Raw genomic sequence first — 20,646 nt, forward strand, 5'->3', positions numbered from 1 at the left:
AGATGGATCCTCTTTCCTCTCTTGGCTATCAAGCCTCTTTGGAGAAAACTGTTCCTAGAACTGCTTTTTCTCTCTTCTCTCAAAATACTCCAAAAAAAGCAATTACTTCCACCAGGGGAAGAAATATAAGTGTACGGAAATAAAAATTTTTGCTGTCAGCATCTAACACATTGGCAAGTACAAGCAGGTTGTAAGAAATGAACCTAATGACAACATATTTTGTATTTTCCCAACTCTGAATGAAAAGATTGTCTTTTCATCTCTATTTTTTAAAATTTCCATTAAATGAGAATGTAAGAGTCCCATCTCAGAAACCAGTCCTGGCTTTCCTTCTCTCCCCTCTTCCTTGTTATTAAACAAAAAATGGTACTGCTTTACTTGTCTTATAGTTTCACTGTTGCTAGGAATATAAATTGTTAACCTTTCTGAGGGATAATGTAGCATAATGTCTCAAAAGTCTTAAAAATATTCATACCTTTAAAGCTACAAATTCTATGTCTAAGAATTATGTCAAAGGAAATAAAAATGGGATGCATACTTAAATTTAGCTAAATCATTTAAGCATTTTTCATAATAGTGAAAAACAAACCAGAAGAGAATAAACACAAACATTTAACAACAAGAACTAATAAAATAATTAACAGGAAATTCTGTTCTATGAATACTCAACCCTCACAGTAGCAATCATATAACTTACTACTGGCAGTCCTACTTAGTCAACTCTGGCTCTTCTGCTTTTGCACAACCTCTTTATGTTTGATCACTGATCCTGGGCCCTAGTTCTAGTTCTAGGCTCCCTTCTCTTATCTAGTGCTGTGCTTTAGGTGACCCCATCTACTATTAGTAAGATCTGCTGATTTTCAAAATATATCCCATTTGTCTACTGTGCCCCATCTTTAGTACCACACCCTTACCTAAGTCATGATCATTTCTTGCCTGCCTCACTGTTGTTCTGACCCCTATACTCAATTCTCCAGAAACATCAGATTTTGTTTCTCTTACTTAAAATCTCCTACAAGTCACCCTTCGAACTTCCAACAAAATCCAAGCTGTGACCCATGCCTATGACAGTCTGCATAATTGGCCCTTCCTCCTATTCCAACATCATCTCACACGAATTTTCCTATAGCCATACAGTCGTTCCTCCAGTTTCTTCAACATGCCAAGCAAGCTTCTACTTCAAGGCCTTTCTCCGTCTGGAATGATCTTGGCTTAAGCCATCTCTTTATTCACACCTCTGCATAAATGCTCCTTCTTCAAGAAGACTTCCCTGACCGTCCAGTCAAAAACACACTATCACATCACCATATTTTAATTCTCTGCATGGACTACCTGACATACATCTACTTATATGTTCTATATTTACCTATTTTTTTAAACCCATATTCTCATCCTATCATGTAAACTTCATGAGAGCAAAGGCCTTGACTTGTTCATTATTATGTCCCAACACCTGGCATAAAGTAGGTATTCCACAAAAATTTTTGAATGAATAATGAATCAATGTGTGTATGTATAACCATTAAAAAATATGCAATAGAAAAATAGTCATCTAGAAAGATGTTTATGGTATCATTAATATTTGAAAAAAGCAGAATGCACATATATGTGGGCAAAATATTACAGAAAGGTTGACAAAATACTGACAGGCGCTATCTCTGGGTAACATAATTATGAGTGATTTTAGTTTTTTCTTTTATCTATTTTTCTTAATTTACTACGATGGAGTCTTTGGCATGAATTTTAAAATATAAAACAGAACACTTACTTATTTTTAAAAATTATTACTTACCTTCAAAAAAGGAATGACTTCTTTCATAATTGCTTTAATTTGCCGGTCCAGTTGCTGAGTATCAATTCTAGGACACGGGACGGTAGCAACTTCACTCACGGGTTGCTGGGAACTATGATTTTCAATAACAGGAGTTTCTATTTTAAAAGAGAAAATGCTACATTAGCAAATAAAGTCTATGATGTGAAATGTATACATTTATGCAAAATTCTAAAGAACATTGAATTCTGATGATTTTATGCTAAAATAACACAAAGGAACATCCATGTAGTTCTAGTACTGCTGATAATTAAAAGTGGTCCAAAAATTCCCATTATACATCAGGTGGGGTTCATAGTTCTTTATATATGGATTTTTAGTCAGTTCAAGAACACACCTTCTAAATTATTACTAATCGTGGTCGTGGCAGCAGCACCATCGTCATCCTCAACGATCCTGCAGGTGCACCTGACGTCTGGACTACTGTCAGCCTCCATCTTCATATGCGTGTAGTCTCTCATTCTGGCTAATGCCTGATCTAAGTGAATCACAGTGTCACCTGTGTACAGAACAAAAATATTTCTAGCAAATATAAAAGCAAACTCTTTTCATGTATCCTATAAAATTTACTAATAAAAATATAATGTCTGAATATAGGGAAGAAAAACTAACTTAACAAGTTTCAGATACTGTACTATTTGGGTACTTGGCATGTATTACCACATGTACTTAATCCTTAAAATAACCCTATATAGTAGATGATAGTACCCTCATTTTCACAGAACTTAAGCAACTGCCCAAGGTTTCACAGCCAGTTAAATACAGAATCAAGAATTGGAACCCAGGTCTCTTAGACTCGTAAGTCCATATGTTATTTCACATAAACAGTACAGCAAAAAATAATTTCAAAATATCATGCAAATTCTGATGTAAATAATCCAACCTAATACAAGCAATTAAGGTAAAGACAAGACCTAAGAATGAGATTTCCCAATTCTCTTTTGCTCACTTCAGACAAAGCTAATGTTGAAGAACTTTAAATAAACAATCAGCTAATGAAACTGAGTAGGTACAACTCAAAATCGCTTGAGAACTCAGTAAGTAAAAAAAAAAAGGGAGAAGGTTGACTATAGATTACCTTTTCTCTATAATGACATGAGCTCAGTACAGACTTGATAAGTGTTAATATTTAATAGATGGGAGCTCCTAGAGAGAGCTAGGGTTTAGAGTCCTCATATTAATACTTAGTAAGGCAAAAGGAAAACTTACTGCTTACTGAAAGGTACCTAACAATACAGCAAGGCTTGACCCTTTTCTTTTGTCATGGAAAAGGCTTTTGAAATCATCTAAATCTTGTTTTCATCATATAAACAAAAACTAGAATTACAGGACATTATTCTAACAACTAAGTGTCCTGGAAGTCTGAATGAGTGAATACTTGGGGACATTTTGATATGCTACAGCCTGGAAAATGACAGGTACTTAGACATCTTTCTTTTCTCTAATTTTCTTTCCAAATTTAGGACTTGGGGCTTTTTTCTCTCTGATCTATGAGACTCTCTAAGCTTTTGTTTTACTACTGATGGAAGAAATACAATGTGTCATGCCTTAGAGTTGCCTGGGTTTCCAACGATAGATTATATATGCTAAGAAATTTCAGTTCTTACTGCAAATTACCAAGTTCACATTTTTATTGAAGATGTGACTGGATGAGGCAATGCTACCTCTAAATTCTTCTTACTGATTAACTAGAAGATCTTAAGATGATTTTTATTTTGAAATCCAACATTTAGTAAAAAAAAATGATTTCATTCATTTATTAAACATTAATTGCCTAATATATGTGGCATGTCGTTGTTCTGGCAACTGAGCATTCAGAGTCTCTTCTCACAGAACTGACAAGGGATGACTTTCCTCTGAACTTCTATTAAGCATGCTAGAAAACTGCTTATTTTCCACAAGAACATAGCATGGTAAGACCCCATTTCCTAAGTATATGCAGAAAGTCAGAAAGATGAGATGACTGGCCCAAAGTCAAAGAGTTAACAGTCAAGAGACGGCTGAATTTAGACTGATGGATGGGTAGTATTTTAAGTTCACATTCTTTCTACCACACCTTCCCTTTCTAAACTTTTGTTTCCTTATCAATGCAATTCAAAGATTTTATTTAAGTCATGTTCTAAGATTACAAAAAATTCTGCTTACCCAGAACATCTGTTGCAAAAGGCTCACAAGTTGAAGATACACTAGCATTATCAGCATCATTTTGCTCACTTATTTTATGTGTTTCTCTCTCAAAGTTCTTCTCAAAAGTTTCCTAAGTTGTAGTTTAAAAAAACAAATAAAAGTCACTAGTATTGCTTTTAAAATTGTATGGATTAATATTAAAAATGTAACATAGAAACTATTTGCATAAAACACTTCAAACTGTGATATAATGGAAGTTATGAATGGTTGAATGCAGAGTCACAGAGAATATCAAACATCAAGTAGCCTTGCAGAACACGTTGTCATTACTGAGGTGAAAATGCATAGTGCCAGCTAACCACACTCTACCTTGGAAGAGGCAACATTACTCCTACACCCTCGGGGAGATTCTACCTTCAAACTCTAACAGTATCTAATACTTTACTATGATACCTGGTTGTCTCATATCAGAAGAAAAACACTGACGGCACCATTTATATTTTTAAAAATTTTTATTGAAATATAATTTACATACAACAATGCACCCATTAAGTGTACAGTTTGATGAGTTTTGAAAAATATACGCACTGAGGCAACCATCTTTCCTAAAGATAACACCATTTCCATCAGCCCAGAGTTCCTTTGTATCCTCTACTCCCCACTCACATGATTTCTATCACCAGAGATTAGTTTTGCTGTTTCTAGAACCTTATATAAATGGAACCACTCAGTATATACTCTTTAGTGTCTTGCTTCTTTCACTCAGTATGTTTCTGAAATTAATCCATGTTGTTGTGTTTCAGAAGTTCATTATTTTTTAATGGCTGAAATAGTATTCCATTGTATGGATATACCACTGTTTATTTATCCATTTATCTGTTGATGTTTCCAGTTTGAAGCTATATGACTAAAGATGATATTAACATTAGTGTACAAGTATTTGTGGATATGTTTTCATTTCTCTAAGATGAATACCTAGAAAAGAAATTGCTGGGTCACATGCCAAGTTTATGTTTAACTTTACAAGAACTGCCCAACTGCCTTCCAAAGTGGTTGTTACAATTTTTACAATCCTACAAGCAGTATGAAAGTTCCAACTGTTTCAAGTGCACACCAATACTTCTTATTGTCCATCTTTTAGATGTCTAAAAGCTTTTTTAGATTGCTTTTCTAGCAGGTGTGAGGTAGAATCTCATGTGGTTTTAATTTGCACACTGGCCATTTACATATATTCTTTTGTGAAACACATGTTCAAATCTCCTGCCCATTTTTATGAGCTGATTTTTTTTTCTGGATGCACCCCATGGAATATGGAATCCTTGTTCCCCAACCAGGGATTGAACCCAGGCCTCCTGCACTAGAAGCATGAAGCCATAACCACTGGACTGCCAGGGAGTCCCTTGAGTTGATTTCTTACAATTAAAGCCCTTTCTATAGTTAGGCTTTTTATACAGTCATTTGCCAGATATATGTACTAAGGCTGTTATCTCCTAATGGTACCTTTTGAAAAGCAGAAGGATTTTACTTTGATGAAGTCCAATTTATTTTTTTCCTTTCATATTTAGTGCTATGTCCTACAAAATCTCTCTCATGTCAAAATCATAGTTTTTTTTTTTCTAAGTTTTATAGTTTTAACTTTTCCAGTACTGTTGTTCTTGAGTGACTCTTTTGAGACCCCATGGACTGTAGCCTGTCAGGCTCCTCTGTCCATGGAATTTCCCAGGCAAGAATACTGGAGTGGGTTGCCATTTCCTCCTCCAGGGAATCTTCTGGATCCAGCGGTCGAACCTGTGTCTCCTGCATTGGAAGGTGGATTCTTTACCACTGAGCCACCAGAGAAGTTCCTTCTACTACTATAAAGTAGTTTCAAATTAATTTTTGTGTACAGTATGAGTAGGAGGGAGTATCAATTATATTTTGACTGCAACTCATCTCAAAACTATCTTCTTTCCAAGTTATTGATCTTTTAAAGTTTCTCTTAAATTATGAAATGAAAGGCCTGTCCCTGATTAAAGGAAATTCTGGCATAAGGGAACATGTTTTAAGAAATGGAAACATTTTGTTACGCCTTCAAGCAATACCCAAAGTTAGATGTGACTTTGCCATTTTACAGCACCTGGAGTCGATGATGGAAACTGTCTCTTCCTCTTCCTAAACCTCAATTCCTCATCCTCCTTAATTTATAATCTCCAGATGACTACTTCAATTCTCTCTTTCATGGCATGGAAATGTTTACATGCCCTAAAAGGTATCTGAAAACCTCCATAAATGGAACTCCAAGGACCCTGGCTTAGTAACATGGAGAATGAGACTCTATATCCACCCAATATGGTAACCACTAGCCATGCAGCTAGTTAAACAACACTTAAAATTTAGTTCCTCAATCCCATTAGCCACATTAGTGCTCGAAAGCCATGTGTGCTAATAGATACTGTACTAGACAATGCAGATTGTAAGACATTTGGAACATTCTAGTGGCTAGCACTGCTCTGGATCTGTGGATATGAACACTGGACATTGTGCTAGCACTGCTGCTGACTAAATGACATAAATAAAGGGAAGATGATGATATAAATGAAGAATTTACGTTTTAGATGAAAAATTAAAGAACTGATTTATTTATTTAAAAGTAATTCTAAGTATAGTTATTTGTGCCAAGTCCCTATGGTAATGGAATGAATTTTTGTGTCCCTCACAAAATTTATATATTGAAGTTCAACTCCCAAAGTGGAGATATTAGGAGGCAGGGCAGCTGAGAGGTAGTCAGGTTTAGATGAAGTCACCAGGGTAGAGTCCCCTTGATGACCCTTTTAAGACAAGGAAGAGACATCAGAGCTTTCTCTCACTGCACAAGGATACAGAGAGAAGGTGGCCAACTGCAAGCCAGGAAGAGGGTCCACACCAAGAACCGAGTCTGCCGGTACAACATTCTCAGGACTTCCTAGCCTCCAGAATCGTGAGAAATAAATCTCTCTCGTTTAAGCCATCCAGTCTACAGTATTTTGTTGAACCAGCCTAAGCTAAGACACCTACTTACAAAGTATTACTACATCTTTAAATCTTATTTAACTTTAAAAGCTTGTCAGGTTAATTATATCATAAGTTGTAGCTCAATTTTCCAAATGTATTGTGCAAAACAATGGGCTCAAATCCTTTAAAATAACTGGAAGTAATGCTGCCTATATGAAATTTGGATAAAAAGAAAGGCGCTAGAGTTAAGGATATAAAATTACTAAAAAAGATTTTTCAAAAAAGACATTCTTCATGCTCTCTCAGTCATTTCAAGGCTAATAAATTTAATATAAGCTAGTATCTCCTATGTTTTATGTATACAGCTGGAACACTTCATTTCCCACCAAAAAAGACAACACAATTTTCAACTGGTTACAATAACAATTAATTCCAAGTACCAATCTGTTACATTAACTTATATTTGATAATAAAGTCAATCAAAACCATGTACTTTTTGTACATAGGTTTATGTTCATAGTAGTTTAAGGGCTGGAGCCTGGTGAAGAAAAATTTTAAGCAGAAAAGATGACTTGGGGAAGTACCATTTTAAACACAAGAGCAAAAATAGAGCAAAAATTTCTAAGTCCTCAATAATTGTAAGGAAGTTACTATACATGAAGAAAAGATGATCATCTCTGGAGAAAACACTATCTTTTCAGGAAAAAAGCTTATGTTATCATATTAACCATGGGAAGAAACACAATAATATGCTTCCAACTTCATAATCATAGTAGACATTTGCTAATCAATTATGGTACTCTGATCCATGAATATCCAGGTGCTGAAGGTGGTATAAAAAAGAACATAATTGCTATCCCAGGACCACATACATACAATCTTTTAAAATAGAATCAGGATCTGAACCTTTAAACAGGTGATTTCCAAGTGAGCTCATTACCTCCTCAGTCTCTTAGCAGTTGGCATACATTCAATCCACTATGTGCAAAGTAGGTGCTACTTGGAGAATATAGTTTATTGAAAATATATACTTCCCTCATCACTCTTTCATTTCCAGGCCCTTTTTACTTTACTCAAAATTTTCTTCAACAGTTTTAATACATTAAATTACATTTTCTTCTAGGCTTTTTTTGGTCTAGCTTCTCTTCTAACCTAAAAACATAATTTATCTTGTATTTATTCAACGGTTCTGTGATCTAATTGCTGTATGATTTACTCAAATGTCTTGAATGAACACAGCAATTTTTACTAAATGTGTGAGTGAGTGAAAGTTGGTTAGTCATGTCTGACTCTTTTGTGACCCCATGGACTGACTATACAGTGCATGAAACTCTCTAGGCCAGAATACTGGAGTGGGTAGCCTTTCCCTTCTCCAGGGGATCTTCCCAACCCAGGGACTGAACCCAGGTCTCCGGCATTTCAGGTGGATTCTGTACCAGCTGAGCCACAAGGGAAGCCCAAGAATACTGGAGTGGGTAGCCTGTCCCTTCTCCAGTGGATCTTTCTGACCCAGGAATCGAACCAGGGTCTCCTACATTACAGGCAGATTCTTTACTAACTGAGCTATTACGACTCAACTCCTATATTGGACAAAGGAGATATAAATACAGTTATTTTAGACCTTATAAGCTATCATTTCTATATAACTTTCGGTGTTTGACTGCTGTCATATTTTGACTGAATTTTATACCTCACCTCAAAATTAAGCAATACATTACACTTAGCTTTTGAAAAAAGCTAAAAACTAAATACATAGCATATAATCACAATTTATTAACAAACTACTTAACTTTTGTTCGCTGCATATTGAAATTATGTCTACATTTCATTAATCATTATCAGCTTACATCATCAGTAGTAGCAAGGCTTTCACTGGGAGTAAGTTCTGAGTTGGATGCTATCCAAGTACCAGAATTCACGGACTTTATATTTTCTCCTTCTTTTTCATGGTTCTCAGAAATATGCCTGGATACTATGTCCTAAAATAAGGAGAGAAGATAGCTATTTATGAAAAACATTTGTGTTTAATCACAAAATTAAAAGTAAAAGCAGACAGCAAAACAAAGGCAATCCTCCCAACCTCAAAGATTAACTATGAGAAAGATATAACAGGACAATACAATGAAAAACTGTCAGAAAAAGACTTTTATCTAAAGCCACTTAAGCTATATAAGAAAATTATTAAAATGGCATGGAAATACATAAAGAAACAGATTGAAATACTTATGGAACAAGGACATACTTCAATTTAAGAAAGTAAACAGAAAGAATTGGGAAAATTGGCAGTACCAGAAAGCAGAGGAAAGAGAATCTTAGGTACAAGATACCTGCAATGCATATAAGGCCCTCTGTCTCAAATAGTCTGTATTAAGTAGCTGAAGCTCATGGAAGAGTTCAATAAGAAAATGTGGACGAGATTCATTTTGAGAAATCAACGTAGCTACTTCAGAATAAATGGTATCCCGCAAAGCTTCGAACATGGAAAAATCACTACTGGTTTCTGGAAGATATTAAAGATCAGAAAGTTAATATTGGCGAAATATATTCCTATTTCTATTAACTTGCATCATTGCTCTCAACTTTAAATTACTTAAAAATCAGAACACAATTCTATCGCAGAGCTTTTAAAGTAAAAAAAGAATCTTCATAATTACCAGGATAAAGATAATTCTAAAAATCTCAAGATACATACTACTTACTAGAGAAATAACATTATCTAGCATCACTTAGACCAAAGTTATTTCTCAGTGAAAAATATCTGGAAAATTTTACATGTTTTATAGGAATAATCAGTGGAAATTTTTCAGCACTTGAATAAAATAAGTGAATTGAAAATTATTTTCTTTTTTTGCTAATATGAACTTTTTTACAGAAAAGGAAATTTATTTTGTTAATGTTGAGAACAAACGAAATGCTGCCAAGGAGACCTACTACTTTAAGGTTTATCTAGTTAGATCTACTGATTCTCAAATCTCTACTATCCTGCTGTACTGATGAAAAACTGAATTTGTAAATGTAACAAAATAGGTACAATTTTACTACAGTGTCTTACTGACACACTCAGTATAAGCTGAAGCAAGCAGTGACCCAAATGAACTTTTCAGTTACCCAGAATTAGGTATCACTCTATTATTTAGCAACACTTCTGCTGCATGTATTTATTTATAACAAAGAGTTATCACACTTAAAGGTATACAGCCATACCTTTACTTTTAAAAACACAAATTAGGAACTGATCCCATTTTGAGTTCTCTACGAAAAAAAAATTTCCACACAAATTAGGAACTGATCCCATTTTGAGTTCTCTACGAAAAAAACATTTTCAAGTGTTCTTCTAGCTATCAAACTCTATAAACTTTCTAGAGTAATAGTAGAACCACAAATAGATAAATACTTAAGTTTAAGTTCATTTTAGCTCACAGAAAGTAGTGCTAAATTTTCACAACAGGGAATTTGAAATGTTAAGTGTTTTAATACACTGTGCTTTCAAATAAATATTGCAAGATCATTAAGATTTAATTCACTTTTTCCAAGAAAGAAATTTTCAAAATGCAAAGCAAATGTGGTTTAATGAAAAAACTTTCCATTAACTTGCTAAGCAAATTAACATCCTCGGGCCTCAATTTCCACAAGTATAAGATGATAAGGATAATAAATATACAATGTCCCTACCGTGCCTCAGATATTTATGAGTATAAAATGAAATGATATACTATGATGCACTGTTACTATAAAAATATTTATTATGAGCAGGAACTGGAACTATCTCTGTAGGAGATTTCTACTTATAGGAAAAATCCAGATAAGATGTGACAGCATACAAACTTTCCCAATTCATACACTATATTGTAATTTGATCAGTTGTTTTAAAAAATGATTTTTAAATGGTTTCTTATATCTTAAAGATATAAGAACAAAGCATATTTAATGATATCTTTCATACCTTCATTATGTGATAAAATGATCACTCTAAATTATATATCAGTAACGATTAAATTATTTCCAACTAATGAATTACAGCAGACATATACTTCATCCTTACAATAGAGAAGTCGAAAGTTTTTACCATTCTCTTTCTGGACTGAGGTGCACTAGTTTAAGCTAGAAAAATCTCTGACCTCAGCCAGATTTCTATGACTCCATCTTGTTTTTATCCTACTTTCTTCAGAGTTCTTTTCTTTAGGAAGTGCCACTGATATATTTAACTTCATCTGTGATAGATCCTTGTTTTGTGTGTTTTTTTCCTTTAAATTCTCCTAAAGGTTCATAACAGGCTTTTCTTTTTCACTCATGTGTAGCAGAGGAGGCATTAAAGAATATTTACAATTCTAAATCATACATGTCTAATAAATATTCATAGTTTAAAGACAAAAATAGCATTATGCAGTTTTCCATGACCTTTATTAATCATGGTATTTACATGTCATAGTTGTTTTGTTCAATGGTTTATTTTTTTACACGTGTGGACTGGTAAGAAAAAAATAACTACAACAGAAGTCATACACAATACTTAACACTGTAAATCACAGCTAAGAATAAAAACAACTGTATTTTTGTTTCCAAAAATATTAATGCTCATAAGCATTTAAAGAATACAAAATAAATAACTTCAAATAAAACATTAAATTACAAAAAAAGTTTTCTATTACCTACATGAATGTGTTGGTTATGTTACACACACTTAACAGAAAATGAAAGTAAGAGAAAAGCAGGCAATTTTACCAATTAAGAATTATAAATGAAAAGCTTCAGAATTTAATGGGTATGAATTCTCTTTCACTTTTACCAGCCAAATAACATATACACACTAAACTGAATCTAAAAAATAATTAGAACAATAAAACTAAGGATTTTTAGGACCAATGGTAAAAGTTAACAAAAAGCGGACACCAGAACTAAGCAGATTGTTACCTGGCGCTTCATTGCATGCATTTCTGTTAGACTGCTGTAGTATTCTCCTAGCATGTGCTGTAGGAAAGGGCAGACATAAGGATGAACATAAAATGTGTATGAATAGTAAAGACAGGGTCTATAATATGAATAAATGAATGAAAAAAAAAGAAGCAAATTTCTTTAAAATCATTTGCCTGAACTGAAATGTTATCACAAGGTATGGTTTATGCTCTATTTAAAAATAATCTCTTTGGGGAAAATATCAAATGATCTGCTATAAACTTGTGTTGATATGACTGATATGACTCTCATATAGTAAACTTTTACCATTCACTCTTAGAAGCGTACACATCAAGGCAACTTCCCACAGTCCTCGAGGGACAAGAGGACTGTACTGAATCGTATACAGTTCAATACTAGCAGCCTTAGATGTTACAATCAAATGATCATGTAACAAAAACTACTATAACATGCTACAAAGAACTTTAGGGTAATGGTTAAAACTAAAATTAAGTCTTCTACAAAATAGGAATATTTATATTATTCAAACTTGTTTTAGTTCATCAAAATTTGATGGTTATGTTTCTAAGTGACAGTAATAAGATCTGAAGTACTATGACCAACTATCAACTATTTAGGTAATGATAATTAATTTATTAAGCCTATCAATTTAGTGCCCTTCCCCAACCCTCACCTAACTGTCTGTTTGATGACATCACTATTTGATAAAGATAGTGAAAGGAGATGGAAACTACAAAATTTCAATAAAATGCTGGGGTCAGAACAACAGAATTAATATATTTGACAAAAGGATCCTGGACTTAAGAGACTAAGATTGAAACTTCAGCTCTATCATTTGCTAGCAATATGACCTTGAAGAAGTCATTTCAAAATATGAAAAATAAATATTCATTGTAAGTTTTAGAAAATATAAAGGAGTTTATTTTTTATATATAATTTATTTTATTTTTTAACTTTACAATATTGTACTGGTTTTGCCATATATCAACATGAATCCGCCACAGGTATACATAAAACCATTATTAATACTTTGATGTTCTTACACTTTTTTTTTCATCCAGATTTTTGTTTAAAATAGTTGGAATCACAATGTTTAGTCAACACCTAAATCCCAACTTCTTCTTTCACTTTTGTTTCCTTTAGGATGCATGCCTAAAAGTACAATTACTGAGTTAAAGGCATGACTTTTTTCCCAAGAACCAGTTAAACCAGATCAGTTTATATTACTGGTCCTTTATGAGCACTGAGAAAAAATAGGTACCCCCTGTGATAATGTTTCCTCATCTACAAAATAAAAAATAAATTCACAGGATTATGAAGTTCAAATGACATAAGTAATTAATTTGTAAACAGTGAAGCATAATATAAATGGTAGCTGCTATTATCATTTTCACGAAAGGTCTTAGGGACAACTGAAAATTTAGAGTCCATATTTACTGACTCTTTCTCCATATTTCTTTGAGATGTACTTACTCTTTATAAATCAGGAAAGTACTAGTATGTATTTAAACTAAAATGGTGGCAAATACATGACTCCATTCATTCAATAAACACTCACTGAGTGCCTACCATGTGTCAGGTACCACGCTAACATTTAAGATACAAATATGAAAAAATATTATCTATTGCCAAGGGACTCAAAAAAGCAATACAGACACTAAACAGGTGAATACTGTATAATGTAATACAGGCAACAGAAAAGGTTTACACAGGCTTTGACAGAAAAACAAAAAGGAAAAGGGAACCTATCCCTGCTTGGACTTGGATATAATTACAGAATTAAGATTTTATTTAAGAGCCAGCAGAGAAAAGGGCTTACAAAGAAAAGGACTTGAGGCAAAAAAGGCAACTGTCAAGGTGAGACAACTCTTGCGGTGGCTATGAAAAAATGTCAGTGAGAGTCAAGTTCAAGGCAGAGGGTATGAGAAAGGAGTCTGGAGAGGCAGGCAGGAAGGAATCAAATTCTGCTGGCCAGACATGTTGCATTAAGACAACAGGACATTGTCCTGTAGGCATGGTTGAAGACCAAAGATCTTAAGCAGGGGAATGGTAAGATTTTATATGGAATTCTTATTCAGATAATATTATCAGAATTTCAAATTAGGAGAACCAAATTAATGTCAACTAAGTTTGTTTATTCAGAGTTTTATCAAAATGCATCAAAGACAATATCACAGTAACAATAAAATATATTAATATTTAGTTTACATTTTTGGTGTCAAGAATTGTGTACTTACACTCTACTATAACACCTTATACATGATAGGAAAGTGTGACAGATCAATTTTCAGCTAGTTGTAATATAGCTTTTCAAATCTAGGATGAATAAATCCTTAAATTAAAACAAACCAAAACAGAACATACCTGAAGATATTTCTGTAGACCTACTACATCTTATGACTTTTTCCAGCTGCTCATGTTTCTTTCTGCTGAGTACTTTTGCTTGAACAGGCTCTTCGGTCTGGGCTGAATGTCTGTTTCTACTTTTGCAAGGTTCACATGTGCTAGACACACTGGCACTTTCATACCCTTGAGTAAAAAAATTGACAACTGTTATCAGTTGCAACTAACTCAAACTGAAAGGGAAACTGATTTCCATAGTGAAATAGTACGAGTAACTTAATTTATAATGTTGTGAGGGCTTTGTTTAAGAAGAAATCAAAAGAGTAAAGAATATGTCTTAGAAATATCTTTGTAATAATCTTTGGAGGCATGGGGTAACAGTAATAAATTCTAACACTTCACTGTCCTTTGATATTCACCTCAGTGAATATATCCCCAACTCGAACTACATGGTAGACCTCACATAACCCAAATTCTCTACTAGACTCCAAGTTAACAATTTTTCAATATTAGTAAATGTAAGAATCATATCTAGTCTATATATGTCCATAATAGAAGAATAAAGCGTTTGATCATATGCCTTTTGTAAATAATATGACTTGGTCTAAAAATTCTTTCCCATCCATGGTGGTGGTTTAGTTGCTAAGTTGTGTCCAACTCTTGTGATCCCATAGACTGCAGCCTGCCAGTCTTCTCTGTCCATGGGATTCTCCAGGCGAGACTACTGGAATGGGTTGCCATTTCCTTCTCCAGAGGATCTTCCCAATCCAGGAATTAAACCTGGGTCTCTTTCATTGCAGGCAGATTCTTTACCGGCTGAGCTATAAAGGAAGTGCTACCCCAACCATAGGTTATACATACATTCTATTAAATTTTCCAAGCTTCGTTGTTAATCTTTTTTACATTTGCTTTTTCGTATCTAGCACAAGGTAGAAATTCAACTTAATTTTGTTCCACATGAAGAGCTGATTGATTATACCTATATTTTTCCCACTGAATTAAAATGCAAGCTTGGTCGATACATTAAATCTCCTTATTTGTTGGGTTTTATTTCTGGACATTCCATCTGTTTTAATTATTCCAATGCCACAGAAGTTTCACAGTATGTTTAAACATCTGGTAAGGCAACTCCTATCTACCTTCTTTTCTTAGCTAATTTTGGACATCTGTCCTTCCATATAAGCTTTGAAATCTTTTGCCCCCGGTTTAAAAAACAATCCATGGAGATTCAAAATGGAATCTCACTTGAAGTATTTATTAATTTGCAGAGAATTGACATTAAATAATTTTACACATTCTAACTTAAGAATACAATTATGTTTTATATTTGCTCAATCTTATTTCATGTTCTTCAAAGTTTTTCTATAGATCTAGTACATTTCTTGCTAAATTTATTCCTTAGCATTTTTTGTCCCAGTAGCTCTGGATACTACTATGAAGAAAATACTCTCCACCACTTCCATTTCTACTGGGTATTATTAATACTATGATAAATACGTATACACTTACTTCATAACCTTATTTCATAATTACTTAAGTTAACTTAGGTAGCTATTTTCCAGTGTCTCTTGGGCTAGCTTAGAAAAAAATAAAAAATCTGCTTTCCTCCTTTTCAAACATTATTCCAATCATTTAATCTAGTCAAGATAATTTATGAAAAAATGCTTAATAATGATGGTGGCAGAGAGGGAATCTCAGTTAATTTCTGTCTCTGGAATATTTTCATTACAACAGTGCTTGTAACTGGCATCAGCTAACAGCTTTTATTATATTTAAATAACTGCCTCCCTTTTTAGGTGCATTTTCGTTAGGAATGATGTAAAATTTTATCTAATCTACTGCTATGACTACATGATTTGTCCTGTAATGTATTTGATACAATAAATTATGCTGACAGATTTCCTGATAATAAATCATGATTACATTTTGACATTCTAATATTCTTTTGAGAGACTGGCAGATTAAATCTGCTAATATTTTACTTCTGAATTTATATTAACAAATGAGATTAAACTACTGCTTTCTTTACTGAACTGTTACCTCTCCTTTTCACAGGTCTCTATCTCATTCATACGTTGTTTCTATGAAGATAGGATACACCAACATTTTCTTTTCATCTTGACAGGTAAAGATGAGCTCTTTGTCAGAGAAAAGGACTCTTTGAGGGTGTGTACATTCTCTCTGTATCTCCTGGCTAGAAAACAATCTGCAATCTTAAGTCTTCCTTCATTAAAGATACTCTTTTATTATTTAATAATTGCCTTCTCATCTGTTTTTTTCCTTCTTTAGAACTCCTTGTGTTATCAGCTCCCAAGATTTGTCTTTATGCCTCTAATCATTTCCCTCTTTCTTTTATTTCTTAGTACTTTCTGGCTTTCCTGGTGGCCCCAATGGTAAAGAATCCACCTGCAATGCAGGAGATGTGGGTTCGATCCCTGGGTTGGGAAGGTCCCCTGGAGGAAGTCATGCAACCCACTCCAGTATTCTTGCCTGGAGAAACCCCATGGACAGAGGAGCCTGATAGGCTGCAGTCCATGGTGTCACAAAGAGTCAGACACGACTGAGCAACTAAACACGGCGCGGCACTTTCTGCTCTGTGCAATGACACAGTTCTTCCCTTTGATTTTCTAGGCCAGTAATTTGGAACTTAACAGCATTCATCCTCTTTTCCAAATAATCTAGACATTAAATGTGAAAATCATTTTTTCTAGTTCTAAAGAATTTATAATTCAACTTGCTTTTTAAAAATAATTCTATTTAAGTATTCTTATTTCACTCAAGTGAGTATTTCCTTCAATAATTCTGTTTTTACTAGACTTTACCTGTTCCAGTGGTCAGCTTCTATGTCTTCTCTCTGACTGCTGCTCCCTTCTATGTGCATTGTTATATTCACTAGATTAGTCATGACTCTCATCTACCCATAGGGCTGGACCCAACTGCTGGGGAGCTTTATTGGCAGCACACCGATAGTGCCTGGAAGTCTCATGACTACACTGAAGCAATGTTCTGGCTAGTAAGTTGTCAGCCTCCCATCAAGACAGTAAAAGGAAGCCTCTCGATTCCTCAGTCTCGTCAGTTGCAAAGGTATATGCTCTACCATGTTCAGGGTAGGCAGGATGCCACCTCCTTTTCCAATGACACCCTTTTCCATTAGTACCTTGAAGTGGCAAATAACTGCTACTCTTGGAAGGGAACGAGGTGCCCTTCTCACAGAAGGGGCTACATGGGTTTCCTCCAACCAAGTTTTCTCCAAGAACCACAGAGCTCTGACTTTTGCCCCAGACACTCTTTGCAAGAGCCAGCAGATTCTAAAGCCTTGCTGCTTCTACCTCCAGATCACAACAGCTGCTGTTAGTAATAAATAAGTTCCCAAGATACTGTCAGTTTATTTTCTGTGATATCCTATCTGGATTCAACTTCCCTTTCTTTCTCTAAAACCATCTTTCAAGTCAGGACTTCATCATCTCATACATAGGTTCCTGATTTCTTTGTCGGTCTCCCAGATTCTCCAGCTACCCTAACTCATTTTGCATGAAGCTTATTAGAAAAAGAGCTCTCTTGGTTAATATGGACTATTACACAAAACAGCAATAAAAGGTATGCTTGCCAAAAGTAACAGGTAAAATGATATGAATGGTAGTACTATTGCTCATTTAATTAACAGCAAACATAGATCAAAGAAAATGAAATATGTTATTCTAGTAAGAAAAGCTTCCCCAGCGGCACAGCGGTAAAGAATCCACCTACCAATGCAGGAGACATGGGTTTGATCCCTGGGTCAAGAACATCATCTGGAGGAGGGCATGGCAACCCACTCCAGTATTTTTGCCTAGAGAATCCCATAGACAAGAGGAGCCTCATGGGCTATGGTCCATAGGGTCACAAAGAGTCAGACATGACTGACTAAGCACATATTCTAATAAGAATATTTATATAAATGAAATTAAGTTTCTGACTGCTATTACAGAATCATGTGAAAAGTGCTAAATGAATTCTAATCAAAATTAAAATATGTATTATGCAGCATACACAAAATTCTCTTTAGGGAGCAGTTAATTCCCCAACAGTTAAAAAAAAAAATAATTCAGTCATCCTCCAAAAGAGTTGAAATTGTTGAGAGAAACATGCTATAACTTTTAAGATGCTACCAAAATGGGGGGGTGGGGGGCGGGGCGGGGAAACCATGGTTTTACATGAGTCTCGCTGCCGTCTATGGGGTCGCACAGAGTAGGACACGACTGAAGCAACTTAGCAGCAGCAGCAGCAGCAGATTTAAAATATCAAGGGCTAGATTTCCAAAATTAGGGTACTACTGTTGACTAATTTCTCTTTGGAGCACTTTAATAGTAATTCTCCAGGAAAGCAGGAGATTTAAAGTTAGTAATATTTCAGAGTAACACTCGCCAGGCCAGCTGATACAACAACAGCAATAACAACTATGATGTTCCTTATTATCAGTTCAGTTCAGTTCAGTTGGTCAGTCCTGTCTGACTCTTTGTGACCCCATGAATCGCAGCACGCCAGGCCTCCCTGTCCATCACCAACTCCTGGAGTTCACTCAGACTCACATCCATCGAGTTGGTAATGCCATCCAGCCATCTCATCCTCTGTCGTCCCCTTCTCCTCCTGTCCCTAATCCCTCCCAGCATCAGAGTCTTTTCCAATGAGTCAACTCTTTGCATGAGGTGGCCAAAGTATTGGAGTTTCAGCTTTACCATCATTCCTTCCAAAGAAATCCCAGGACTGATCTCCTTTATGATGGACTGGTTGGATCGCCTTGCGGTCCAAGGGACTCTCAAGAGTCTTCTCCAACACCATAGTTCAAAAGCATCAATTCTTTGGCGCTCAGCTTTCTTCACAGTCCAATTCTCACATCCATACATGACTAATGGAAAAACCATAGCCTTGACTAGACGGACCTTTGTTGGCAAAGTAATGTCTCTGCTTTTCAATATGCTATCTAGGTTGGTCATAACTTTCCTTCCAAGGAGTAAGCGTCTTTTAATTTCATGGCTGCAATCACCATCTGCAGTGATTTTGGAACCCCCCAAAATAAAAGTCTGACACTGTTTCCACTGTTTCCCCACCTATTTCCCAGGAAGTGATGGGACCGGATGCCATGATCTTCGTTTTCTGAATGTTGATCTTTAAGCCAACTTTTTCACTCTCCTCTTTCACTTTCATCAAGAGGCTTTTTAGTTCCTCTTCTCTTTCTGCCATAAGGGTGGTGTCATCTGCATATCTGAGGTTATTGATACTTCTCCCTCATTCATATAAGGGGGTTATTTCCTGTCTCACGTCATCATTCTTTCCCTTACCTCCTTTCTGTTTTCCTCAGCACAAGTGGCTGCCACAGCCAGTTGAGTCGCCATTATAGGGAAACAGCTTGGCCATGGCCTCCTAGAGACCTTCCATGTTCCCACACAGAAAAGGATTGAATCATCAATGAATCTAAGTCTTGGGAGAAGGCCTTATTGTCCCCCTGTAACATGGAACACAGGAACCTCCCTCTCTCTCTCCCCTGAAAGGTTTCATGAAAGGATCTCTCACCTCCTCCTAGGCTCTGATAAAATATGAGACCAAGTTTGGCTCATACCACTGAGGACACAGCTCCTTTCTGTACTGCAGCTTAGCTACAGCACAGCACTGGCTTCGAAGTTACAGGGCGTCCCACCACTCATGATGCAACCGCTGTCTCGGTGTCGCCCTTGTGGTGGAATAAGGGACACGGGGAGCTGGCGCTTTTGGCCACCCTTCCTTTCTCTGACTTTGTGAGCAATAAACTCTCTGGGTCTAAAGAGGGCCACATCCGTCAGGACTTGTCTTGCCTGACGCTGGACATTTATTTAACCTCAGTCTTCAGCGAGCACAAAGAGCGGGGAAAGAAATGGAAAGATTCAGGGCTGGGTAGAACCCCAAAGTCATTACACAAACAGTCCCAACCAATTTCCCAAAAGAACGAGGACCATCTCAACTATGTGCTTCTACTCCTCTAATAACATCAAAAGAGGAAACAGGCCTGGTAGACAGAGCCAAATTATGGGTCTGATAACCAAGTTATATGTCTGATAACTCAAGTACCCATCCAGCAATGCCAAGAAATCATGCTAAACTCATAAAATCTGAATTTGAACTGAAGTTTGAAAAATGATTAGCACATAATTTGTAAAATCTTACTTTGCATGCAATAATACATATCTTCATAAAGACCTTCTATGGGAAACAAAGTTAAATGAAGATTTAGCATACTAACTCTGAAAGACTGTCAACATGTGCAGAAAAACCAGATTAACAGTTCATTCGGGAGAGTATATATGTCTACGCTTCATCTCACAAGATAGCAACTTAACTCCCACTGTGCTGGTCTATTTGTTTCCGCAGTTCTCTCAAGCTCTCTTCTTGCTTCATCCTGACTCATATACTACTTTTCTTATTGTTACTACAATTTGGAATGCTTTCCA

At 35.4% G+C, this 20,646-nt stretch overlaps 1 protein-coding gene across 50 annotated transcripts in view; it reads right to left on the bottom strand.

The window, feature by feature from the left end:
• PCM1 (pericentriolar material 1) overlaps positions 1–20,646 on the bottom strand; it is a 90,984-nt gene that overhangs the window by 16,475 nt on the left and 53,863 nt on the right. For 35 of the 50 annotated variants that reach the window (XM_086380589.1, XM_086380614.1, XM_086380621.1 and 32 more), the window contains 7 exons: positions 14,207–14,371; positions 11,840–11,896; positions 9,256–9,428; positions 8,776–8,907; positions 3,977–4,088; positions 2,169–2,330; positions 1,793–1,929 (listed from right to left, as the gene is read on the bottom strand). In XM_086380589.1, the coding sequence (XP_086236715.1) occupies positions 1,793–1,929; positions 2,169–2,330; positions 3,977–4,088; positions 8,776–8,907; positions 9,256–9,428; positions 11,840–11,896; positions 14,207–14,371 (938 nt within the window). The remainder of the gene's footprint in view (positions 1–1,792; positions 1,930–2,168; positions 2,331–3,976; positions 4,089–8,775; positions 8,908–9,255; positions 9,429–11,839; positions 11,897–14,206; positions 14,372–20,646) is intronic. The other 15 variants (XM_086380622.1, XM_086380618.1, XM_086380629.1 and 12 more) reach the window with 1 other exon arrangement.

This window comes from Bos grunniens, chromosome 27, assembly GCF_055505025.1.
Source record: "Bos grunniens cultivar Pamir isolate PY7600 chromosome 27, Bosgru_T2T1.0, whole genome shotgun sequence".
NCBI classification, from domain to species: Eukaryota; Metazoa; Chordata; class Mammalia; order Artiodactyla; family Bovidae; genus Bos; species Bos grunniens.